This window comes from Aythya ferina (assembly GCF_964211825.1).
Source record: "Aythya ferina genome assembly, chromosome: Z".
NCBI lineage: Eukaryota > Metazoa > Chordata > Aves > Anseriformes > Anatidae > Aythya > Aythya ferina.
Genome location: NC_140299.1, coordinates 43,406,342 through 43,424,855, shown reverse-complemented (window position 1 = coordinate 43,424,855; position 18,514 = coordinate 43,406,342). Strand labels below are relative to the sequence as shown.

Below are 18,514 nucleotides of genomic sequence, written 5' to 3'. Positions count from 1 at the left end.
TTCAGTACTTAAAGGGGGCTTATAAAAAAGATGGAGAGCAATTGTTTTCATGGGCAGATGGGGTTAGGACAAGGGGGGACATTTTTAAACTAAAGAGGGGAGATTTATGTTAGAGATTAGGGGTAAGTTTTTCTCTGTAAGGGTGGTGAGGCACTGAAACAGGTTGCCCAGAGAAGCTGTGAATGTCCCATCTCTGGAAGTGTTCAAGGCTAATTTAGATGAAAACCTGGGCAACCTGATCCAATGGGTGGCATCTCTGCCTATGGCAGGGGGGTTGGAGTTAGATTATTTTTAAGGTCCCTTTCAACCCAAGCCATTCTATGATTCTATGATTAGTTCTGTAACTATTCTTAGAAAGCATTTATTTTATAATAATTGTGTGGGCAACAGTGTTACTGTGTAGGTGCATGTTACAACATTGAGCAATAAAGTTTAGTCTCTATTCTGTCAAATGGGATTAGATATGGGTTTTATTTTTTGAAATTTATAAATTATGACACAGACACTTAAATAAGCAATTGTTAATAATTGATACCTTTAACCATTGCTGCAGTCTTTCATTCTGAAGTATTACAGACAAGCTTATGCTATCATTTCTCTTCTGTTTTTCAATTTCTATTGCAATTGCAGGAATATAGAAGCCGGTATCAATTTTGTAATACTACATTTCAGATGGAATACAAGGAAATTGAGCCATCTGATGTTATTCACAAATGCATATTCTAGATTAGCAGATCTTTTAAGATCTCAGTACCTATGTATGCATTATATTATATAAGCTTTTTTTCTGTAATTGACAGGTTCCCTTAGTATTTGATTCAGGACAGCGGTGTTCAGCACCTGCTGGGCAGCTCTGGGTAGAACTGCTTCGTTTCTATGCCTTGGAGTTCAACATGCCTGATTTGGTTATTAGCATACGACTCAAAGAAACAGTGTCTCGTGAATTAAAGGACTGGCCTAAAAAGCGCATTGCTGTGGAAGGTATGTTATCAGACTGCATCAGTAGACCTTATAGAACTGTTACCTTTAATTTTTCAGTGTACGTTCTTGGCTATTAACATCATGCACAGTAACTTAGAATTCTTTAGCACTGAACAGCGATTGATTCCCAATAATACGGTAGAACATGTTTTGGTATAATCAGTTTAGTATTTTGTTTGGCTATTTTTGCAGTATTATCAAAAGTAATATAAGTGGATTTAAAAAAAAAAAAAAGAGAAGGGGAGGTAATGGAGGGAGGGAGTCTTCAGCACAATGCATAGACTTTATGTGCCTACACAAATCTTTAAAGTAATTAAAAATAGTAGGCTTATTTTTTTAAGGATGTAAGTTATATATTTTTTTAAAATAGGTTAACTTCTACACTGCTGATTCACTGTTTCTTTCTGCTAGACCCATATTCAGTCAAGAGGAATGTAGCAAGAACTTTGAACAGCCAACTAATGTATGAATATATTCTTCACTGCCTGAGAGCAACTTACAAGTACTTTGCCTTGCCTCACAAAAAAGATGTAAAATTGAGCAAAATGTCCTCTCCAAATGCCAATGAGGAGAAATCCCAAAATCTGGACCATGGAAATGATCCCATAAAGCATGAAAATTCTGACTTGCAAAGCTTGGATAATAGAATGAACACAGCAGTAGTGGAAGATCATGTAGTTGAAACCACAGATACTCCCCAGGCACATAAAACTGATTCTTCAAAGGCGTGTGATGGCTCAGAAAGCTTGACAGAAGAAGAATTAGCGGATGATATAAGTCATTTGGGAATTGCTCATGAAGATTCAGACTGCATAGTTGAGGAAGTTATTTCTGGAGATAATGAGGGATTTAAACCAAGTTGTGAGGAGACAGAGAGTGGAAATGAAGAAGAGGAGGAGGAAGAAGAACAAGAAAGAAGATGGAATATCTTGACTACTGGGCAGGGAATAGATGAAGACAGTGATAGCGGAGATCTTCCTGTTACAGTGATTGAGCATGATATAGAGACAAGCTGTAATTCAGACTTGGAAGGTTTTCAAAACACAGCACTTACAGAGAGTGATGAGTTCGGCTTAGAGTGCAGTGGTATAATTGATGACAAGATTGATGTTGATGAGGAGAGCACTGAAGGTACTGATGAACTGGATGAATCCCCACAAAAATTCATGTGTTCAACACAAAGTCAATTATCTGAAATGATTAACTCTGAGGAGGAGGAGGAAGAGGAGGAAGAATCAAGTCTTCTAAGCCAAACAGTGTGTGGTGGTATCATGAGAGCTGAAGGTGAACTAGATAACACATTCCCTGGATCTGGAGATGAGGATGCACTGTCAGAGGAAGATGATGATTTGTCTGTTACCAATAAATATGAAGACAAACATTTGAAAGAAAATGTGGATGGATCTCAGAGGATCGATTTGAGTCAAGAGGATCTTACTGAAAAGGGAAGTCTTTTGGAAGAGAACATAGGAATAGGACAGTGTTTAGAATCCGAACTCTTTTATGAATTTAGTAAAACAGCTTTTACAAAGGGCAAGGTAAGCAAGCTTTAACAGAACATAAGCATATTGCTTGTGTTCTGTTATCAGATATATGAAAGTACTGCTCGAATTCATTGAAGGGTTATACTTTTTAAAACCAATCTTGCTTTCTGTTCATGCAGTCTCCTACAGTAGTGTGTAGCTTGTGCAAACGGGAAGGTCACTTAAAGAGGGATTGTCCAGAAGACTTCAAGAAAATTGAGCTAGACCCACTGCCACCGCTGACACCCAAATTTTCAGTTATTCTAGATCAAGTTTGTGTCCAATGTTATCGTAAGTTTTTTCCTTTGCATATTGTGGGGAAGAAAAGGATTGTAAAAACCAATGTAATAACCACAGGCTAATGTTATGGAGACCAGTTTATTTGCCACACTGCATCCTACTCTTACAGATATACTTCCTAAGATTTGTAAGGCTACAATAGGATTGTATCTAGAACTTGTATCTGGAGAAATACAAAACAATTCCACACACTGTCTAATTACTCAGGCATCTTAATATAAATATAAGAGTTTAGTTTGGGGTGGAATCTTTTGACTGATGCTTCTAAATAAACCATTTGAGTAATGGTTCTTAGTAAGCAAAGACTTCAATGTTCTAGAAGTCTTCTATGATCTAGAAGTATACTGTTTTATAACACTTCTCCACTTTTATTCTTTTCAGAGTGACACAACTTTCCTCCTTTCTCTCTCACCATTTCTGACCTGACAAAATGCATTATTTGTCTAATTAATGTTTTTCTTTGAACAGGTATTTCTCTTCTTCTTCATCCTTGCTTTTTCCTTGACATTTGAATCTTCTCTTTCTTTTCTCTTCTCCCTGCTGTGTACCCCTCACTTTTTTATTTGAATCTTTGCCATTGACTCTTTCTACAGATCAGTTTACCTTAATTGTTTTTCACTTGTTTGTTTTTAAGAGGATTTTGCACCAAATACTATGGAGGATCAGGCTCGGGAACATATACGACAAAACTTGGAAAACTTCATTAGACTGGAATTCCCAGGTAATTTGGTAGTTCAAGCTTTATATTTATACTTTTTTACAATTTATATTTATACTTTGTTGAGTTCATACTTGAGTGTTTTCCAATAAAACCTATCATAGTGTCATAATAAACATTTTAGTATTGAACATCTGTGTTGTTGCTTAGCACTACTATATATCATTACATTAATTTCTGTTATTTTCCATTACAATAGCCATTAACTAGTGCAGCTTAGTATCTCAGTCTTGTCTATCACGCCCTGGACTCCCTTCCTGTTAACACAAATTTTATTTGTTTGAACAAAAAAGACAACTATGTCAGTTGTTATTTATTTTTTATTAAAGAAAAACAAGGCCACACAGGTTTTGTTTTAAGCCTTCTTGGACTGAGTCCTAAATGTAACAGTAGCAAGGAACAATGGCAAGCGAAGGAGAAAACCAAAGTAATAGTAGAACATTTTTATGATAGGTGGTTTAGCTGCATTCATTAACTAGGCTTTTCATTTATACAACATCAATAAGCTATTTATAGTCTTTAAGAACCCTCTTAGGATTCCTAATCCAAAGGCTTAAAAACAATATTTTAGTTTATGAACGTGTTTCCATTTGTTTCAGTACTTCTTTGATTTTATATTTTTTTATATTTTGATTACTAAGACATGGAAAAGATGGTAGTACCTCAAAGACTGTGTATATCTATCTATCTATATGCACTTACATACATATATACATATTAGTCTGTGTATAAATATATATTAAAATTTTGTACAGAGTCAGGAGAGTGATCCATATTGTCCTACCAAAAGTTACTGATTTTGAAATATTTTAAAATTCTGACCTGTCCTCAGACCGTAGGTGCTTGAAACTCTTCTTTTGTTTCTGAATTTTTTTTTTTTTTTTGGATTTGTACCACCATTCAGTTCATAGTCTTTAAAAATTCACAGAATAAATTATTTTTTTGCTGGAGCCTAGTATGTTGACAGACGGGTCCCTTATTATGAAGTTTTCTTACAGAGAGCAATCTTGCATATTTTAGTAAGATTTCAGCCTATGCCTGCATGCTGATCATGTAACTACAGGATCACCTAATTTTTCTCTGAATCTCAGACTTCTCTTTTGAACCAATAAAAGCAGATATTTTTTTTCCAGGCTGATAGGAAATAAATTTTGAAGTACCATAGAAAAACAGTGTATTAAAACATATTAAAAAGCATACAGTGGTTTGAAGGCTATTTATAGTTTGAGATTCTGTGTCAATGTGATTACAATCCATCACATCTTTTACAGGAACAAAGCTGAATTTGTTTGGTTCCTCAAAAAATGGCTTTGGCTTCAAGCAAAGTGACCTTGATATCTGTATGACGATGGATGGGCTGGAAACAGCTGAGGTAGCTAGACAAGATTTTGTTGTTTTTCTAATAAATGCATGACTTTATTTATGTTGTACATATATTGTAGCAAATTTATCATTTTGTGAAAGCTTTCCAGATTAGAATAAAACACTAGTAGGTAGCACAAAAGTAATTTTTTTTTTTTTTGTATTGGTCTAGGCATGAGTTCAAGGAACTTCTCTTGGTAGTCAATTTTCTGAATTATGCACTAGCATAACTTTGCTGTGCAAATAAATAACACACTTTGTAGCACGAACAACTAGAAGTGGCAGACAATGGAAAAGAACATAAATCTCCTTTCATGCCTAATAAAAACTTTAAAGAAGTGTGTGTTGGGATACTGTCTAGTGTTGGGATACGAAACTGAATTGTCATTTAAGCTCATTTAAACTTAAGCAACTTTATTCTTAAGCAGCTTAAAGCTTAAATAGCAAGTAATAAAAGGCTCATCTGAAATACTTGTAGCAGATATTTCAGTTTTCACTTTTTTTTTTATGTCTTAGGGACTTGATTGCATCAGAATCATTGAAGATTTAGCAAAAGTTCTCAAGAAACAGTCAGGTAACTCTTGAATATTAAAATAAGTGGTTCTATTTGTGACTTCGACTGTTGTGATAAAGTTCTGCAGCACTGTAGATGGAAAATCATTAATAAAAAACTGTACTGATGGAACTTAATATTAGAGTAAGAGTACACATTGTAGATATTTGGATTTATTTGCACATGCAGGTTTTAAGGTTACGGTGTTTTAAAACTGCATCTGAATAGGACAGACGTTAGATTCATAACTTAAATGCATAAGAACAAGCTTTAAGTTTGAGACTTCAAGCTAGTAGTTATGTCGTATGTTCAGTGCCTAAGAAGGTAATGGTAAAAGGTAGTCTAATACAAGCTTACAATAGATGTTCTGCTCAATCTACAAGAAAATACTCTTTTGTTTTGCTTGTTTTAGTTTATCTTAAACGACTTTTATTAGTGGAGTAAACTGTAACTCTGATCTCTTTAAGTTTATTTTTGTTATTTTGACTGATCTTTGTTTGATTGGGGAGCATTCATGTATTTGTATAATGTATTTAGTATATTTGTAGTGTTTAACAAATGCCTAAAGTCAGTGTTAAAATATAAGTAATACAAATTCTGGTATCAACTAAGATTTTATTTTGTAGCATTCTTACTATGGGCTTAGTTGTAAAGCATTCTATACTGTTAATGACTGTATTGCAACCATGTAGTAATTAAACATTTCCTCCTAGGTCTCAGAAATGTCTTGCCTATAACAACAGCTAAAGTCCCAATTGTCAAATTTTTCCATGTCAGAAGTGGTCTTGAAGTAGACATCAGTTTATATAACACTCTGGTAAGGTTATCTGCTTTTCAACAGAAAAATGTGGGACTACTTCTTGAGGATGAAATGATAGCTTTGTTGAGGTTCAGTAGTCAAATGTTTCCAGTTACCTGTTTCTGTTTTATATTGCGAAGCCAAGGGATTTTTTGTTTTGGTTTGGTTTAACTGAGTGCAGTCAATGGACATCTACATGTATAAGACAATATATTAGTTGCTCAGTAAGAATAAGCAGTAGAGTTCTAGGTGTTTAATTCTTTCCGTAAATCAGAAAGACAAATAAATGCAACTTCAGCTTTCCCATCCCTCACTTCCCATCACAGCTCTTGTGTAACATTTGAGATGTGGGACAGTGATTTAGAATCCAGATTCAGAAAAAAAGACCTTGGCTGGATATTTTACACAAGTCTTGTTTATTTCAATGTCTCTGTAGTTAAGTAGCCAGTTCCTTGCAGCATCAAAGAAAAGTAAGTTTTAGAGTGAAGCATTAAACTTTATGAAGCTTCTGTTTGAGCCCAAGGGGAATCTTGAGGAAGATACCTCAACCAATAAGTAAGTCTGAAACTCTGTTCTAGAAGTTACACGTTCAGATGGGTCAGTTGATGGCTCTCACATTCTGAAATGAAATCTTTTCATACATGATCTTACTTTTTACCAAAAATTTGGAAAATGGAGTAGTAGATGAATTCTTCCCTTTCTGAAATCCTGTTCTGTGAATGCTGCTTTATACCACTTCTGAGCAGATGAAGGTTGTTTGTCAGCTTTTTAACAGAGCAGGTGATACCTCATGGTCGTATGCTTCCTTTCTCAGTAAACACTTTACTACACAGGGCTTCACCTGTGTTTGTTGAGCACACTACTCTGAAGACTTCTTGTGCACAAACTCATTACTATTTTTAAATAAATTAGAATGGAAGAAGTATGCATGTATACATGTACTCAGTCTACAGTGCTCGGAATCATTCGTTGACTTTTACTCTCTTGACTTAAAAAAAAAAAAAAAAATGAGTTCTCAGCTTATTCTCTCATTTCTTCAGAGCTTCTGTATTTTGTACGTGACTTTCTTATTTTCATAGGCCTTGCATAATACAAGACTCCTGTCATCATATTCAGCCATTGATCCTAGAGTAAAATTTTTGTGCTACACAATGAAAGTCTTTACAAAGGTGAGTTTGTTTCTGACATTCTAGAAGCAGTAATGCTTGCAGCAAGAGATGATAACCACAAAAGATGTAATTTGTTTCTTTTTTTCTAGATGTGTGACATAGGAGACGCATCTCGAGGTAGCCTTTCTTCTTACGCTTATACTCTTATGGTGCTTTATTTTCTTCAACAGAGAAATCCACCTGTCATCCCTGTTCTTCAAGAGGTACAGTATATCAAAAGAAATGAGTATCTGTACACAGTATTGACCAGAAGAATGTCAGTGATGAATCTTAAAGGGCTCTTCTAATGAGTTTAATACTGTCTTTTCAGATCTACAAAGAACCAAAAAAGCCTGAAATTTTAGTTGATGGTTGGAACGTTTATTTCTTTGATAAGATAGAAGAGTTGGTGAGTAAATCAGAAAAGTGAATTCGAAATGGTGCTACCTGTAGCTCTGCAAATCAAAAATAATTCAATTTAAGAAACATTATCCTCAAATGTGGTGGTTGAATAAAGAAACGTAACTGGAGTAGCTATTCCTTTGAAAATCCCAGTGTGAAGCTTTAGGAATATAGTCGATTGTATTCAACTCAGTAATGCAAGCATCTGTACAACAGCAAAAACACCAAAAAAACAAACCTGCATAATCTGCAAAAAAGAGATTTAAAAGAAATTACTTTAAGGTGTTAATCGTGATTAGTTGTTGGATGTGCCATATTACTGGGTAGAGAATTCCTTCAAGTATAAGCTACATATACAGGCAATAGTTGGTTAAATCTGTTGAATAGTTTTGTATTAAGTGAGCACTTGAAGTGAATTAATAATTCTTTTGGAAAACAGGCAAAATTTAATGTTAGAAATATTATTAATTCTCCACTTTAATCATTAATGTTTAAAAAATACACCACTTTAAAATCAATATTCGTCTATTAATACCAATTGTGAAGGGAAGTACTCTGGAGTAACTGAATCATGTTTCTTTATAGAATAAAGCTTGCCTTGTTGGAGTTCCAAGTTACAATGTTATTCTGCCTAATGTAAGTATTTAAAATTAAAATATTTTTGTCGTTTTCAGCCAGATGTTTGGCCTGACTTTGGCAAAAACACTGAATCTGTTGGGCAACTGTGGCTGGGACTTCTCCGTTTTTACACTGAAGAATTTGATTTTAAAGAACATGTCATCTGCATTAGGAGAAAGAATCTACTTACAACTTTCAAGAAGCAGTGGACCTCCAAATACATTGTAATTGAAGGTAAAAGCACATAATGTACGCATGTGGAATTGCTTTCATGCCCACATGAAAAAAATGATCTTTTCACATGGCTTTCTTATTTTTCTGTGACTAGATTTCAAGTTGCTATTTCTTCATGTTTTAAAGTCTGTATAAAAATTCCCATTGAGTTTCACTATTGCTAAAAGTTCTTTTTTTTCTCTACCTGCAAAGAAGCTACAAAGCAGACTTCATACCTGGAGATTTTCTCACTGACACTAATTTTTGCAGAGTCCATATTTGAACAACTGATTTAATGCTATGTATGTATTACACTGCTAATACCAAGGTCTCAATCAAGAAAATACAGTGATCCATTTCAGAAGTGTTTCCTAAGCCATTTTCTGACCCGTGTGACTTTCATGACTTACAACTTACTCTTTCATAGTATTGTAGAATATCCCAAGTTGGAAGAGACCCACAAGGATCAAGTCCAATTCATGGCTCCACACAGGATCACCCCAAAATCAAACCATATGTCTGACAGTATCCAAACGCTTCTTGAACTTTGGCAGGCTTGGTGCCATGACCACTTTACTGGGCAGCCTGTCCCACTGCCCAACCCCCCTCTGGGTGCAGAACCTTTCCCTATCCCCCAGCCTGACCCTCCCCTGTCCCAGCTCCATGCCGTCCCCTTGGGTCCTGTCGCTGTCCCCAGAGAGCAGAGCTCAGCGCCTGCCCCTCCGCTCCCCTCGTGAGGGAGCTGCAGGCCGCCATGAGGCCTCCCCTCAGCCTGCTCTGCTCGGGGCTGGTCAAACCAAGGGCCTCAGCTGCGCCTCATATGTCATCTCCTCTAGGTCCTTCACCATCTTTGTTGCCCTTCTTCGGGCACTCTCTAATAGTTTTTTGTCCTCTTGTATTGTGCACCCAAAATTGTGTGCATTACTTGAGGTGAGACTGCACCAGTGTAGAGCAGAGCAGGACAATCACTTTCCTTGACTGTCTAGCTATACCATGCTTAATGCACTCCAGAATACTCAAGTCACTTTAGAGATGGACTGCAGTAATCCTGTGTCCGTGGAGTTTTTCTATAAGTTTGAAAACATTTTAATTTCAGTGTATTAATTGAGCATTGTGAAATAGCTGCCTTGGCTTATCCATGTGTTATACATGTCTTGCTGATCTTACCCTGGACTTCAATAAAGTCTATAATGCTTTTTATGCAGACCCCTTTGATTTGAATCACAATCTTGGAGCTGGATTATCAAGAAAAAGTAAGTTTCCTGTTGACAAATTTGTGTACAAAGTGACAATCTTGTCTTAAATCTTATTTTCCAGGCTTGCTTGGTGTTTCATAATGTTTTCTCTTTTTTGTTTCCCTAGTGACAAATTTTATAATGAAGGCTTTTATCAATGGCAGAAGGGTATTTGGTACTCCTGTAAAAATATTTCCTAAAGAGTATCAATCAAAAATGGTAAGCTGCTTCTAAGAGAAGTATGTACATGCTCTTGGATGTATAACTTATCACTTGTGGGAACATGGTTACAGTCTCCTTATGTTCTCTCCTAAATTTCAACAGTTCTCTAATAAATCTGTATAGTCATTATTAAATACTGCTTTCATGTCGTATAAAATGTGGATGCATGCAGAATACTGATAAACTGAGATATTCACTGTGCAGATTTTTCAGTATTTTAGTCTCTATCAAAAACAGCTTACCATTCTTTAAGACTGTGTTTTTAAAAAGAACTTGCAGACTTGGTAGTTGGCAAGCTGCCTGTGAAGAAGAGGCAGCAGTGGACAGTTAATCTCATCAGGTTTCTCAGGAGTTCAGCTACACACAAAAGGTTTATACTTTTTCAGAAATCCTACTGTAGTTCAAAATTTGTTTATCTGTTTTGATTGCCAAGTGTTTCGATTTGCAATTTAAATGCATCTTTTTTTCTTTTCTTTGTTTTCAGGAGTACTTTTTTGATCCAGAAGTACTCACAGAAGGAGAATTAGCACCAAATGACAGATGCTGCAGAATTTGTGGTAAAATTGGCCACTTCATGAAAGATTGTCCCTTGAGAAGAAAGTGAGTATAGTTCTGGGATCCGTGTGCAACGTTTCCTTAGGTTTGTTTAGAAGGAAGATTAGAATAGAATCTTCTTTCTAAAAATTAGAATTTTTAGAAAATTAGAATTTGTGCAAGCTAAAGCTGCACAAATGCAGCTATATTCTGTACAGCATTAGAGCAAAAGTCAACGCATCTGTCCAGACACTGCAAATAGGAGGTGCTGTTTATGGAAGGCACACTAGTTGGCTGTTTTCTGGAATCTCTTCTCTTTCATACCACCATCATTCCAGTTGCTGAATAAGAGATGATCGAGCATGCACCTGCTCTGGTGGTAGTCATTTGTGGACTGGAGTTATTTACAATTTTATCTTTTTAAGTTGTTCTTCTGAACCTGATTCTCCTGTTTACCTTCTTTGGTAACTAGTTCCAGAAGTATGCTAAATGCTGTCTAAACTAGTACTTTCTTTTACCTCTTTTAAACCAAAGTCAGTTTCATGAACATTTCATAGGCATAGCGTTGTAGGATTTAGTCAGTAATGATACGACCTTCATGAGTTTGTAAGCCATGATTGTGCTTCTTTCCTTCTAGCTTCTTTCCAAGTTTGTGCCTTGGCCTTTTTTAATATTTCCTCTTTAGACAGTTGCTCCTTTCAGTTTAGCTGCCTTTCCCTGTGCCTTCTTTATCTCCACTACTTCCTTCTTAAAGGATTGAGACCAGATCAACATGCAGTACTCAGATGTTGGTACATCATGGTTTTACGTAGAAAAAAAAAATGTATATATGATGATAAACATTAACCTTTTTGGCCAATACTGTTTGTCAGTTAGTTGTTATGGTTTTTTTTTGAGATTTCTTTAAATTTTTTTCCAAGATGTCTTTTCTTAGTTCTAATTGCCAGTTCCAAGTTCAACATTGTATGGACATGATTTAGAGCTTGTATAACCGGATGCATTATTCACAGTTTATCTATGTTGACGCTTGTCTGCTATCATTTTGACGACTCATTCAGTTTCTTCCAGTTGCTTGCCCTTAGTGCTGCATCTGTGTGAACAAAGGAGCTTATTGTCATCTTCAGACTCGGAATATTGCTCCTTCTCCAGGTCATAGATAAAAAGATAAATAAACCCAGTAATGATACCTGTGTCCTTGCTAATAGGCAACACTGTAAGTCACTTTGAACATTAGAATCTTCTCCCAGATTTTTAGAGATACTGTGAATGTACACGGTTTGGGAAGGAAGGAAGCTAGATCTCTGATAAAATTGTACAAGAATGATACCCTATTTTTATCTGTTAGCATTTTGCTTGGTGTTTCTTTTCTTCCACTGTCTTTACACCTACAGCACACAGATCTTCCTACAGACATTTTAATGTTTTTGAGATACAATTATTAGCTTTTCACCTGTATTGTAATATAATTGCAAAGTTAAATCATTAAATGCATTTTATATCAGTATAGGACTGTTTGTTGGGAGAGTCAAAGGAATTAACTTTATTTGACCATCTGAGGAAATACATGAAATACATTTACTGTGCATATGCGATGCTTGCGGGTTTTTTTCTTCCATGTATGTATAGTATAAGGTGTATGAACTCTGTAGCCTTTTCCTCTTGTAGAGTAAGGCGGCAACGTGATTATGAAGATAGCAAAAATCAGAGGTACCCAGAAAACAAAGAGAAAAGAAGCAGAGAGGACAAAGAAACCCAGAACAAAACAACAGAAAAAGAAAGCTCAGTGAAAGAGGGAAAGTTGCATCCATTTACACCTCCGAAGAGCAAACCAACAAGGGGGATAGTGGAAACTGGAAGAGAAAAGAGTCCCAGGCAATCAGCAGAGAAGTGGAAGCGTCTGGAAGACAGAGAGTTAAGAGAAAAACGTTGTTTCATCTGTGGAAGAGAAGGTCATATCAAAAAGGAGTGTCCACAGTATAAAGCAGCTGCAGGTATGAAGCTGATCAACCTGAGTAGCTTAGGCAGAATTTACTGTTTGGGAATTTTTAATGGTGTTGACTAATAGGTAAAGGTTTTTGGTTTGAATTGCATCACATGAATGCTGTCTCATGTTTTAAAAATGTAGTCACACTTGGTCAGTTTTCCCTTCCTCATGTACCTTTCAAAACTCTGCCATATCCTCAGATGTGACATAGTTTCTCTTAGCAGGTAAGATGGAAGTAAAAAAAAAAAAAAAAAGAGTAGAGTGTTATGTTGAAATTGCTTTCATTGTCCTCTCTACATAAGAGTTTGCTAACATTTCAAATTACAGCTTCTATTTTGGTGCACTGAAATAGCAGTAAAAGCTAGCTTATAGCTCTTCCCAACATCTTCCCATACACAAAATATTTAGTGACCACAATGTCACTAAATAAAATAAATTGCTCAGATAAAATACTGTGAATGAAATAAAATAAAGTGTTCCTCCTTAATTGATCATTTTTCCTGGAGTCAAATTGTAACTTCGAGCTTAAAAAAAAAAAAAAAAGTTACAAAAGGGCCCCACGCCTAGATCTTTACTGACAGACTTGAACAAAACAGTGAACTGCTAAGCAGTATCTAAGTCATCCTTCAGATTAGACAGATCTCTCATCATCTGTGTTGTAAATGAAAATCACTCTGTAATAAAAATGAATTTCTTTAAGATGATGAATGGTACTTTCAGCTAGCTCCCAAAGGAACACAGCATTACAGTTTTCCCTTAAGTAAACCTAAGAGCATTTAAATTATAGAAAAAGTGCTCTACAGATTGTTCAGTACTTGACATTTTAAAGTAAAAATCAGGAATCTGTTGCATAAACATCATTTCAAACCAGCTTTTCTCTCTTAGCAAAAATGTTCTTTCTAGCTCAGGTAAGGAGACTCTTAATCAGATGTATTTAGCAGAAGAAGGCATAAGACTGTGCTACCAAAATACTGGAAGTGGTAGGAAAATGGTTGCAAATATATTGAGAACTTTCAGAGTATTTGGAAGTATTCTTAATTTGATAAACCACTAGAAGAAATAGGAGGACAAAAAAGATGTTTATAAAGTAAGGCCATCCAGCTTCTGATGTTTTGAAGGTGCATGTCAAATTTAAATTTAACTTTTGAGTTTCTTTATCTTTGAGCATATCTTGCCACCATTTCATTTGCCGTCATGCTGAGTTTTGCTGTGGTGAAAATGAGTATGTCTGACTGTTTTGTAGTCACTGATGGGAATGATGGGTGTTTTGGGAATTACTATATTTGAATTTGAAGAGGGGGAAAATTGGTCTAGGTTGTGCTTTTGTTTTTTGCTTGCTTAGTGCCTGAAGTGTTCTCTGTAGTTGAGTAGAAGACTACGAAGGAGTGTACCCAGGAGATCTAATTTTTGTTCCTTGCTGTGCTACAAACATTCTATGGGACTTTGGACAGTTCTCTTAACCCCATGTCTTCATTTGTTCTCTGAAGATCCCAGTATTCCTCTGTAGATTTCGGAGAAGATTCCTTAGATGCTTATCTATAGATGCATCTCACTTCATTGTGCCCACTTTCCATATTATAAAATGGAGGAAAATAGCAATGGCATGTGTTTTCTGTGCTATGAAAGTAGATTGCAAGTATCTTTGTATTTTTTTTTATGTTATGATACCTGAGATGGAAACTAGTTTCAGATCAGTAAATCTTGGTTATGTCATGACCTTTTCAGGAGGATCAAAGCTAGAAGCGTTGTGTGGATCCCCTTCTTTACCAACTGTTGCCAAACATGGTGGTCGATTAAATCAGGTAAATGCTATATGTTCCTTTTCCTGGATCTTTTTCTCTTTAAATATTTTTTGTATGCAAAGTAACTAAAAATAGCTTTACTTAAGCTTTCAAGGAGAACCTTTGGGGGCGGGGGGTTATTGTTATAATTCAGTTTTGTTCATTCATCAATATATATGTGTTATTTATAGGGAATGCTTATACATGAAGAAAAAAAGAAACAAAAAGGAAAAGTATTTTTGAGTCCCCAGTCAGGTTTGTATGTCTTAATTTCAATTCGGAACTTTTGTGCAAAGGCATGCATTTTTAACTTGCTTTCTCCATCAGTCCTAACGGGAACTCTGCCCAATTTGCTGAACACAGCAGTAGTCTGGACAGGATGCTAGATAATTCTGAAATGAAAACAGTTGTGTTTTTTTTTAATCTGGAAATGTGCTTTTTTTTTTTCAGTTGTGTTTTGGGAGCAGAACATATAAGGCATGTTAATTCTGTCAGCCATTTGTTCTTTATTTAACTCTGATAGATTTATCTTGCAGAAGGATATGGTGTTTTTATCAATCTTTCTCTTCTCTCCCTCTGTTTTGGCATACACGGGGTTCTGTGTTTCTCTTCAGGGACGACATGTGGAGCACTTTCTTGTGAGGCTTCCTCAGAGTAATCGTCTAGAATTCCATATGATCAGCTAACTTAGGAGAGACTATGAAAGCACATCCTTTGTCTGAGCTGCCAAAATGCAAGAAAGTTAAAATTACACTTACAAGTAGCAGTCAGATGATGACATAAAGGCCTTTATGTACTCTCTGGATCAGAGATGTTTTGTGCATTGTGTTAGATGCATGGTTGCCACTGCAGCTTCCTTTCAGTAATTTCACACACTTAACTTATTAACTGGTACAATGAAGATTTTAAAAGCAACTGCACTTTTTTTTTTTTTTATTACTTTGAGTTTTGAGTGCAACTGCAAACCATTTAGAAGCTCCCCCTTCCTCCCCCCCCCTCGAAATATATAAATATATATAAGTCTCTTCTGAGACACCTGAAGGGGGATTTGAGTAGTCTTCAAAAACTTCTGAAGACTAAACTGCTATTAAGTACCTCATTAGAGTCTCAGTTTTTTGTGGGGTGGGGATAGTACTTCCTGTTTGCATTGCACAACTCTTTCAAATCAAAGTTTGGGCATTTAAAGCACAAAGTGATTTGTCATTAGCTGTTTAGTTGGAAAAAAAATAGTCTTCCTTGTTTATATTTTAGTATTTCCTACTGTGCTTCAGCAGCTGATGTTATAAAGTTGATCTGTGTGTGACTTCATTGTAGTTTGACTTAACGGTATTTTCCTCCTGTCTGGTTGTTTCATTTGCTTTACGTCTGTGTTTTTTTCTTTTTAATATTATTTGAAACCTTTAAATCTTTAAAGTGTGATGCTTTTTTTCCCCCCCCAATCTCAGGCAGCCTTTCCAATAAATACATGACTCAGGGAAAAGCCTCACAGAAGAGGACCCAACAAGAATCATGAGGGATATGAAGCACTGTTAAATTGCAATACAGGCCCTTCATTCACTTAAAAACTTACTTTGGCTAAAGCATCTGGATTCACAGGACAGCAGCATAAACAATCTTCAACTTTAAATACCCATGTTTCTTTAAATTTAATACAAATTGCTAGGAAAAGAAACTGGATTTCTGGTCTCATACCATGGACCCCTGCTCTTAAATAGGTTGTTTCAGCATTTTAATAGAAAGCCACCACATTTTGTATTTGTTTACTAGGTAAATCATATAGATAAGGGCAGGTATTAAAAATGGACCAAGGTTTTGTCATTCAGCCTGACCATTTTAAAATGCACTAAAATTGTGTGCAAGCCAAATATGTATTTTCTTCAAAAACTAATTTTTGAAAGAGCAAATATTTATAAATGTTGATTGTTTACTGAATCCTTGTGTAAAATTGTATGAAATGTTTGTAGACTGCTACAGCTGTGTTTGCAAACAGGTTTTTGTGGTGTTTTCTTTTCCCCCATGTAGAGAACTGAAAACATGGACACTAGCAAACATACGTAAAAGTCTCTGCAGATAAGCAGTGCCATTAAGGGTTTTGTTTTGTTTTGTTTTCCCTTCTGTGATTTTATGGGAATTCATTTGCTGCTGTGCTTGTGTACAAGAGGGGAAAAAGAAGAAAAAAAAAAAAAAGGACTATGAAACAGGTCAGTCCTGTTTGATGCTGCTAAGAATCTTTTTCATGACCTTGGGGATACAGACATAACTGCTTTATGTAACAGAGAAATGATATATGGCAACTGGGGAAAACACGTCCATTTTCATAAAATGTGAATGGAATCCTTGGACCAGCCAAGAATTTAAGTAGTATTATCAACTTGAGCTTTACTTGAAGTCCTTCCAGAGCTGGTAATGTACTCTCTATCTTGTTCAGGAGATAATTAGTTACGTCGTAAAACTGAAACCACTGTTATTTATGACTTTTAAATAAATTTTAAAAAAAAAACAAAATTCAGACTTAAGTTTCTATATTTCTTCTTAGGTTGTAGTTTTCAGTATTCCTTTGATTAAATGTAAGGTTAATGATTAACTTGTTAGAATAATCTGGTTTTTGAAATATCATGTTTAAATCTTTTTTCCCTACCTATCTATTTTTAAGTGAAGGTGAAAGCTAGAACTTTGACTTCAAGGAGCTGAGATCCTATTTTGATTTTCATCCATCTGTAACCTGCTATTTATAAACTTCTATATTTGGAGCTTTTAAAAAAAAATCTTTTTCTTGACATATTTTCAGTCTTAGCCAGCAACAAACAATAGTTTTTTTTTTTTTTCTGTAATTTATGTCTTCATTTAAATTAAGCCATTTTTCCCCCTTAAAAAATGTTTTTTTTCTGTAGTTTTTCACTCATACCCCAACAAGTAGAAAGGCTGACATGCCTCTTGTATGGTTTTAGTACTCTGTTGCAACTTCATTTTTTGCTGATGAGAATTACCTGTATAAACCTCCAAGAGGCTAAGACAGAATCTCACTAATATAAGGTATTTTTAAAATGAAATAAATCATATTTATACATACTCACCCACTTCCCATTGTGATATTTTGTAGTTTAACAGTAAAACGTAAAAAAATGTGAGATTCTAAACTCACGTCCAATTGCAGACTTGTTCTGTAGATTACCAGTCTTGCCACCTTGAAGCTGCTGCTTCTTTACACAACTACTAAGTCTGTATAGATGCCAATGGCTTAGCCCTAGAATAAAATTTCTAAAGTTGGGCGGCACAGTACAGGCATTACACAAATGACCAGTAAATATCTTTGCGTAAACCACAGTTAAAGAGCACAGTCATAACTTACTAACACAATGATGCATTACAGAAAATAAACAGATGATGAGGCATTACATATCTGCTGGATTTGTATGTTATAAAATTTAGTGAAGGGATTTGTAATTAGCTGGACTTGAGTGAAGCATTTGACATTGCCCCCACACGATATCCTTGTCTCTAAGTTGAAGGGATGTGGATTTGGTGGATGGACCACGTGGTGGTTAAGGAATTGGCTGGGTGGTTTCACTCAGAGTTGTGGTCAAAGGCTTAGTGTTCAAGTGAAAATCGGGAATGAGTGGTGTTCCTCAGGCGCCAGTACTAGGACCAGCAAAGTTTAACTTCATGGCAGTGACATGGACAGTGGGATGGAGTGCAGCCTCAGCAAGTTTGCTGATGGCACTGAGTGTTGGGGTGCAGTCAACACACTGGAGGGAAGGGATGCCATCCAGGGGGACCTGGACAGGTTTGGGAGGTGAGCCTGTGTGAACCTCATGAGGTTCAACAAGGCCAAGTGCAAGGTCCTACATTGGCTGGGGTAATCCCAAGGACAAATACAGGATAGGCAGCAAATGGATTGAGAGCAGCCCTGAAGTCAAGGACCTGGGAGTGTTGGTTGATGAGAAGCTTAACGTGAGCCAGCAATGTGCGCTTGCAGCCCAGAAAGCCAACCGCACCCTGGGCTGCACCAAAAGCAGCGTGGCCAGCAGGGTGAGGGAGGTGATTGTCCCCCTCTGCTCTGCTCTCGTGAGACCCCACCTGGAGCACTGCATTCAGCTCTGGGGCCCCCAGCACAAAAAGGACATGGACCTGTTAGAGCAGG

General features: G+C 36.1%; 1 protein-coding gene across 5 annotated transcripts in view; it reads left to right on the top strand.

The window, feature by feature from the left end:
* TUT7 (terminal uridylyl transferase 7) overlaps positions 1–16,878 on the top strand; it is a 33,735-nt gene extending 16,857 nt beyond the window's left edge. For 2 of the 5 annotated variants that reach the window (XM_084505472.1, XM_084505473.1), the window contains exons 12-28: positions 801–981; positions 1,393–2,519; positions 2,645–2,795; positions 3,439–3,525; positions 4,794–4,894; positions 5,401–5,458; positions 6,151–6,254; positions 7,316–7,405; positions 7,495–7,608; positions 7,716–7,793; positions 8,461–8,638; positions 9,823–9,870; positions 9,980–10,071; positions 10,559–10,674; positions 12,274–12,599; positions 14,318–14,394; positions 14,565–15,778. In XM_084505472.1, coding sequence (XP_084361598.1) covers positions 801–981; positions 1,393–2,519; positions 2,645–2,795; positions 3,439–3,525; positions 4,794–4,894; positions 5,401–5,458; positions 6,151–6,254; positions 7,316–7,405; positions 7,495–7,608; positions 7,716–7,793; positions 8,461–8,638; positions 9,823–9,870; positions 9,980–10,071; positions 10,559–10,674; positions 12,274–12,599; positions 14,318–14,394; positions 14,565–14,759 — 3,123 coding nt within the window. In that variant the 3' untranslated portion in view covers positions 14,760–15,778. Of the gene's footprint in view, positions 1–800; positions 982–1,392; positions 2,520–2,644; positions 2,796–3,438; positions 3,526–4,793; positions 4,895–5,400; positions 5,459–6,150; positions 6,255–7,315; positions 7,406–7,494; positions 7,609–7,715; positions 7,794–8,460; positions 8,639–9,822; positions 9,871–9,979; positions 10,072–10,558; positions 10,675–12,257; positions 12,600–14,317; positions 14,395–14,564; positions 15,779–15,818 lie in introns of those variants that run through there. The other 3 variants (XM_084505474.1, XM_084505475.1, XM_084505476.1) reach the window with 3 other exon arrangements.
* The last annotated feature ends 1,636 nt before the right edge of the window (positions 16,879–18,514 follow it).